The sequence below is a fragment of the Setaria viridis genome, chromosome 3, assembly GCF_005286985.2.
Source record: "Setaria viridis chromosome 3, Setaria_viridis_v4.0, whole genome shotgun sequence".
In the NCBI taxonomy this organism is placed as follows: domain Eukaryota; kingdom Viridiplantae; phylum Streptophyta; class Magnoliopsida; order Poales; family Poaceae; genus Setaria; species Setaria viridis.
Genome location: NC_048265.2, coordinates 37,485,596 through 37,493,104, shown reverse-complemented (window position 1 = coordinate 37,493,104; position 7,509 = coordinate 37,485,596). Strand labels below are relative to the sequence as shown.

Here is a 7,509-nt window from a genome sequence, read left to right as displayed (position 1 = left end):
TGTAAGATCTCTCATCTGATAGGCCTGTAGCTATGCATTCTGATTCACAAAGATATTCATTTATACAAGTGTTTCGTTGACATTATTGTTCTCACATGGATCTCGTGGTGAAAATACAGATGTTTGACAGCAAATTTCAGTTACTTGGTCGCTGCGGACTAATAATCAATGTGTCCTGCTTTTCATAATTTGGTTGGAAGGACTGACAGCATGGCCAGTAGAAGTGTAGGCCATTTTACTGTTTTACACGCCAGTGATCTAAATCCAAACCATACATTCCCTCCAACTCATGCCATTGGAGAGTGTTCCCCAGCCATGCAAAAGCCTAGAAGGGCTTGAAGCAACTTTGGTTGGTACAAGTTTCACCTAATAGGAGGACTTTTTGAATCAACAGGACACTCGCAATTTGGCACATGAATCTCACGGTTCCTACAACAAAGCAAAAACGTGTTTGTTGATTTCAAATGGAAAACGGTGTATGATTCTGCTTCCTCGCATTCTGGAAATGTCAACGGATAACTTGAGGTCAAAAGAACAGATTGTAGGTTCCACTGCTCCTGGCACTCCAACATGTGATTTGCAGCTCAGGGTCAGTTATGCTAAGAAAATGCAGGAATCCATGTGCCAGCAAATCTGAAGCAGGGAAGCCTCTCTGAACTGAGAAATTTCAGTATTCCCCTTAGGATTTAGCCATCCAACCCCACAGTCACTGACTCAGTAGCTGCAGTTTTTAGCTTCCCACGTCCAAGTCATCTTTCATGTTTACCGACCCACCAAAATGACATCAAAGAATCTTTTGCAAGGAGGCGCAGATCGAAGAGAAAGAGTGAAGCAAAAACATTTTGAAAAAATCTCGAAGAAAAAAAAAATTCTGTATTGCATCATTGGTGTTTGCTCCCTTTTGATTACATCGGTGGAAGAGCGGAGAAGTGCAGGTGTGATTGTACATGAGAAGCAATTATTCACACAGTTCCTCATAAGAGGAGTAAAATAACCCTCAATCTACTTACAGAGAAGGACAGAACAGAGCAAAAAAGAATCTGGTAGCACTACAAGCAGCTGGATCTTTCTGTTTGGATGCATCCAGGGAACATGAAAATTGCAAAAAAATGGTGCCTCGGACCTTCAGTGGACTTTCCTTTTGTTGGCCAGATGAGGGAAGGCACCAAGGATGTTGTGCGCCCTCAGATCCTGCCTTGTCAGGATCCCCATAATCGGAGATATCTGAAATGATCAAAATGAAATGAAAATTCATCACCAATTTCTTAGTAGAAGAAATCATAATGAATCGAACTTCTACAAAACTAGGAATTTGAAGAAAATTGGCCCAAAAAAAATTCTTTTCACTGACCTCTAGGCCTTGGAACTTTGGGATGATGAGCATGTGCCGGAGCGCGCAGGTGCGGAAAAGCACGACGGCCTTGGCGACGGACATGGTCTCCACGACGGTGTACGGCGTAGTGTTGGTGAACGGGTGGAGGTCAATGTACATGTCGAGCTCCTCCGGCGACAGCTGCACGTCGTCGATGCTCCCGGCCTTCTCGGCGAGCTCCGTCGACGAGAACCTCTCCCTCGCTTCCCACTCCTCCGTCCTCCTCTTCTCCTGCAGGAACCACCGCTTCCTGAGCACGGCCATGAGGTGCTGCCGGAGCACGAGCCCGTGCAGCTCCGACACCCCCGGCCGTGGCCGGTCGAGCACGGGGAAGCCGTTGTGCGGCGTGGCGCGCAGCACCGCGACGATGGTGGACACCTTCTCGACGACCTGGAGCGTGACGGCGCGCGGCTTGGCGGCGGCGAGCTCGCCGACGGTGAGGTCCTTCATCCACGTCTCCGGCTTGGGCTCGAGGAACGGCAGGCCCTTGAGGTCGAGGATGATCTCGTAGATGCTGGGGTTGAAGGCGTCGCCGACGGTCTTGGCGATGAGGAGCACGAACATGGTGATGGGGAGGAGTAGGAGGTTGTTGGTGAGCTCGAGGAAGATGACGCAGAGCGAGACGGTCATCCGCATGGACCCCGACATGAGCGCGGCGGCGCCGAGCACGGCGTAGAGGCCATGGTCGATGTGCACGAAGCGCGCGAGCAGGAGCGCCAGGATGCGGCCGTAGGCGGAGCCCATAAGGATGATGGGGAGGAAGAGACCGGACGGCACGGCGATGCCGAAGGTGATGAGCCCCAGCACGCAGTAGACGGCGAAGAAGATGAGCAGGGAGTCGAGGCGGAACTCGCCGGCGGTGCCCGTGGAGAAGATGTTGCGGGTGGCGTCGGTGTTGGTGGCGTGGAGGAGCGACGCCAGGTCGTTGTAGAACCCGTCGGGGCAGTTGAACTTCTTGAAGTTGCCGGACTTGCCCACCGTCGGGCAGAAATCGGCGGCGGCGCCGGCGGCAGAGCAGGGCGTACAGGGCACGGCGAAGGGGAGCATGTAGAGCCCCGCCGAGGTGATCACGGAGACGGCGAGGGCGAGGGCCAGCTTCGCCAGCCGCCCCTTGGCGTTGATGAGGTTGTAGAGGCGGAGCACCTGGTGGAGGACGTGGTTGTAGAGCGCGCCGAGGACGCCGCCAAGGACGCCGACGATCGTGACGGGGAGGAGGTCGCCGAGGTGGTAGCGGACGGTGACGCTGCTGACGTCGAAGAGGATGAGCCCGCCCTCACCGAACATGCCGCAGCGGCCGTCGCGGCAGACCTCGATGAAGCCCCGGAGGACGACGACGACGGTGGCCGTGCTGAAGAAGGTGCGCCATAGCAGCGCGCTCCGCCACCACGTCGCCACCTCCTCGAGCGCGAAGAGCACGCCGCCGACGGGCGACCGGAACGCCGCGCAGACCCCCGACGAGGCGCCGCAGGTGATGAGGTCCCGCCGGTCCCGGTCGTTGTTGAAGTAGCGCAGCCACCGCCAGCGTAGCCGCCACCGGCCCTCGCCGCCCTGGCTCAGCAGGTTCGCCAGGCACGCGCCGATGTGCACCAGCGGGCCCTCCTTGCCGAGATCCATCCCCGAGGACACCGCGCCGATGCTGCCGATGATCTGCCATTGTTTTGGTTTTCTTGTCATCAGTAATCAGTAAATAAACAAACTAGTAAAAGATTATTAACAGAAAAGGAAAGGAAGAAAAGTCAGCGCCAGCAAGAAGAAAAGAAAAAAGCGTGCCTTGACGATGAGCTGCGGCGCGCCGAACATGTTGGGCGTGTCGACGCCGTTGAGGTAGGCCTTGATCTCCGGGATGCCGGGGCCGGCGGCGGTGGGGGCGAAGACGACGCAGAGCACGGCGGCGACGAAGGTGAGCGCGAGGTTGACGCCGGCGAAGTAGAGGAAGCCCGCCCAATAGCGGCCCTCGCGGACGAGGCCCACCATGTGCAGCATCTTGAGACCGGTGATGTTCTCGATGGCGAGGTTGATGAGCGACGCGATGACGCCGGTGAGGAGGCCGACGAGGAACGCCATCGCCCACTTGAGGAAGATGTACTGCAGCACCTCCACGTTGGACCGGCTCCGCCAGTCGTGCTTGAACAAATCGTTCTCGATGATCCTGGAATCAAGCATATGTAAGCATGAACCAACCATGGAATAGGCAAGAACGGACTCGCCATTAAAGCTTAAGCATGGTGATGATCAGAGGAAGAAGAACATCTACACATATATAATAATGCTTACTCGTAGTCGAGGCTCTCGATGTGGGAGACCTTGGCGCCGACGATGGCGAGGTGGCTGGCCGTCAGGGTGGGGCTCCGCTTCAGCAGCGGCTGCTCCAGGGAGCTGATGCCGTTGCCGGCGGTGCTCTCGGGGTCCTCCAGGTCCTCCACACCGTCCTCATTCTTGCATTCCAGCTCCGGCGCAGGACCGGGCTCGGCCGCCGGCTCCCCGGCGGGTCTCTGGCTCTGCTCGTCCTCCATGGCTTCCCCGGGAGAGAGAGAGATCTGTTGCTTCCCTGGTCAGGCAAGGAGATGTGGTGGTGTCAACAAGGATGGGCAATTGGAGGGGGACCGTCTGAATACCCCCTCCTTATCTATGTGGCTGGCCTTGCCAACTTGCAACAATAAAGGATGGCTACTGCTGGTGACCCAATGGCACCTCTCCAATTTCACTTCATATAGGGCACAAGGTTTTTGGCATGTTCTTGCTCCCTTTTTGTTTGGAAATTTAAACTCGCCTAGTCTTAGTGCTCACATGGACAACCTTCTTTTTTTTTAAAAAAAACGTTATGCACTTTTTTTACTTGATGAAGAAAATTCAGCACTTTTTTTTATCAATTTGGCCATGTAAACTGAACCAATAATTGCCATCTTTATGCTATGAAAACACAAGGCAAGGCGATTGAATAGTCTGAGGGGGCGAGGCGCCTCTTGGGAGGTCAGCAAAGCCTCCCCTCTCGCCTCAGGAGAGGAGTGCAATGAACACAGCTCATCCGGTGTCCATCTCTTTTGGCCACTTGTTTTCTCTTTCAACCCCCCCTTTGTTTCTGGACTCTGGATTATCGATGGAGCCACCTCAATGGTGCAAACAAAAGGCGTAAAGGTTGGCCGTATCTACGCAGGACTGAACTTTCCTCGGGTTTTGGATCAAATGCAGTCGGCCACAGGGGGCTGAGGGCATTTTGGTCATTTGTCTATCTAATGTCTTTTTCAGGAGCCAGAGGAAATGCATCTCAGCTATAGTGTACGTGGCATCATCGAGGGCACTGATAAAACCAAAACAAATATACTAGGACGGACGGTTGATGGAGCTACCGAATTTTCATGGAGAATAAACATACCCAAGTTTTATAATTAGCCGAATGAACTCGAATTCGGGTAGGATCAGTTTTCTTCAGCAGTTGCACCACTGGTTCGATCGGTGATCGATGAACTACTTTTTGTATCGTTGCTGCAAGAACGATTTAAATATGATTTGAGCTAACTGCCTAAGGGAACATGATCTTTAAACGGGGAGAATAAGGATACGCTGATGTGTTTATGCAGAGATATTTGCAAGGTTCTTGGGGGGAGGGATAAGAACGGGCAGCGCCGGACAATGATACCGTGGAACCCTGTCGATGAATTTCATATGGTTGGAAAGTTACTGATGCATTCTTCAAATGTAAGCTGCATCCAACTTGTGATTCTTTTTGGCTGCTCACTCACTCACTGCATGATGTGATGCATCGAGTGCACTTTTTGGTCTCCTGGAAGGGCCTCGTTTCATGGTACCCAACGGGCACTACTTGGCTGCCTCTGCACTGTTCAGAAAATAGGCTCTCCCTGCCCATGTTCATCTCCAACCTGTCTCCTGTTAGGTGTCAAGGTGCACATGACATTAGCGATGGTCAAAAGGATGGTGAGCATTTTTTTTATTTTATAGTTCTGTACGTATCATTAACCCTACTTAATGCGGTCATTTGGTCATGGAATAAGACCACTTTACCATCTTTGTTATGTGAAGGTTTTTTTTTTCTTTTATAATGTATGCTCTGTATTTCGAACACCGGTATTTCATAAAAACTGTTGGAGGCAAAATATAGCCATGCAAAAAATTTTAAAAGACAGGCCCTAGAGGAGGACCTCCAGTCCCCTGAGGTATTGCAGTAACCAAAAAAAAAAATCCCGAGCTGCACGGACAAGAAAAATGCCCAAAGCCCGGCCATCCAGGACGTGCCCTCAGCACATATATGACTTTGAAAATAGCCACGCCCGAAGCAACACCACACTACACGTGTGTTCTCTTGATTGGAGAACATATTTCAATAACTGATTATCATAGGGCAATATATGAAAAATTTTCTATGCTTTTTAAATTGGCCGGCCCCGGCCCTATGCTAGTCATATATGCAGGAATATGATTTTGTAAATACATACATATTCAACCTATGTTACAGAGCTAGAGTTGCGTACTTGTGTGGAGCCGAACAAAAATTAAGCTAATAAAAAACGACGGGCATTGTGGTAATATGCCAAGCATGTGTTTTATAATTCTATCTAATATGTATTCTTCCAATAATAACTTCAACATTTACATTTCAGCAGTAAACTTTGATATTCAGTTAAAGCTTATATATGTCAACAAAAATAGCATCAGGATTTTTTTAATATTTGAAATAACATTGCTGACGTTAAATAAAAAATCTACTAGATGTTTGTAATAAACATGAAAAAAAATCTTAGATTAGTGTTGAACCACAACAGTTTGCAATGCGAAAAGGACAATAACTTGAAGAGCCAGATTATACCTTTTCAACTTTCATCAAAAGTATATGGGTAAGGACTGCAAGCAACGTGGATCGTCCATTTCTCTGATAAGCGGATGGGATCCATAGCTACAGTAGCAAACAGTGGACGGTGAACAGGATAGCTACTGTTCTGTACAGTGCTAAACAGTAACTCGCCTCACGCACAGCGACTGCTTAATTTGCATGACTAGGGGCTGTTTGGATATTAGGGGCTAAACTTTACTCTGTCACATCGAATGTTCGGATGGTAATTAGGAGGACTAAACATGAGCTATTTATAAAAACTAATTGCAGAACCCCTAAACTAATTCGCGAGACAAATCTATTAAGCCGAATTAATCCATCATTAGCAAATGGTTAATGTAGCACCACATTGTTAAATCATGAACTAATTAAGTTTAATAGATCCGTCTCACGAATTAGAGAGTCCATCTATGTAATTAGTTTATAATTAGTACATAGTCTAATTACCTCCTGGAGCCAAACACCCTTACCGCACCGGGTCCTTGTCGAAAGTATACGTATCATACGATCATCTTGATGTTTTTTGAAGCTAATTCTGATAAATTCAGATTACCTCATGCTAGCTAGCGCCAGAGTGAAGAGGCAATAATTTGTTTATAAATGAGTATTGAATCTTTGAACTATTCTGGCCAGACCTTCTGACTGTAGATTTAGTATTATTATATATACTAATGAATAGAGACCTGTGTTATAAATATATTTGAGATATGATTATCTGATACGTTCCTAGAAACAATAACTATGGGAGTTTGCCTGATGTTTGGGCCAGAGGGAAGAAGCAATAATCATTTAGCAATGAGTGTTATTGAATCTTTGAACTGTTCTGGAAACAATAACCAGACGAGTTTGTTGAAAGAAGTCTACAACTAAAAAAATCTTCAACCAATCAAATTTTCCTACAAAGTTTTTATCAGAAGAATTGTCAACATAAATGAATTATGATTGGTTGAAGATAACAAGAAGCAAACTGGTCAGGGGCAGTGTTGGAAATAAATAACTGATGATCAAGTAGTGGTTAATGACGTCATTACTGATTGCTAAAGATGGATTAACACATTCCCCCGAGCGTGGCTGTGTCCTTCCCAAACGGAATGGAATGTGCCCTTGGGCACACATAATCCATGCTGAATTGTAGGTTTTGTATGATAAATCAAATTGATATAATTTACTTTAGTCTTTAGTCCAAAATGATAACAAAATAGATTAACTAAGTATCTTCAATACTCCTACAAGTCTAAGAACTTCTTGAGCTAGAGATGATCAGATGTAAAAAAAATTTTGGAGCTGGAAC

General features: G+C 48.3%; 1 protein-coding gene across 1 annotated transcript; it reads right to left on the bottom strand.

Annotated features, from left to right (window-relative positions):
• Positions 1-856: 856 nt before the first annotated feature.
• Positions 857-4,101, bottom strand: LOC117849542 (chloride channel protein CLC-a). The gene is made up of 4 exons (XM_034731116.2): positions 3,647-4,101; positions 3,143-3,521; positions 1,352-3,019; positions 857-1,224 (listed from the first exon to the last, which is right to left on the bottom strand). Exons 1-4 carry the CDS (start codon positions 3,883-3,885, stop codon positions 1,126-1,128), a joined length of 2,385 nt encoding a protein of 794 aa, XP_034587007.1. The 5' UTR covers positions 3,886-4,101; the 3' UTR covers positions 857-1,125.
• Between the last annotated feature and the right edge of the window lie 3,408 nt (positions 4,102-7,509).

Excerpts from the sequence above, each read along its gene's own strand:
- LOC117849542 (XM_034731116.2), bottom strand. The coding sequence starts at position 3,885 with ATGGAGGACGAGCAGAGCCAGAGACCCGCCGGGGAGCCGGCGGCCGAG. Across the intron at positions 3,522-3,646 it reads ATCGAGAGCCTCGACTACGA|GATCATCGAGAACGATTTGT; the intron begins GTAAGCATTATT and ends GCTTGATTCCAG. Across the intron at positions 3,020-3,142 it reads CGCCGCAGCTCATCGTCAAG|ATCATCGGCAGCATCGGCGC; the intron begins GCACGCTTTTTT and ends AAACAATGGCAG.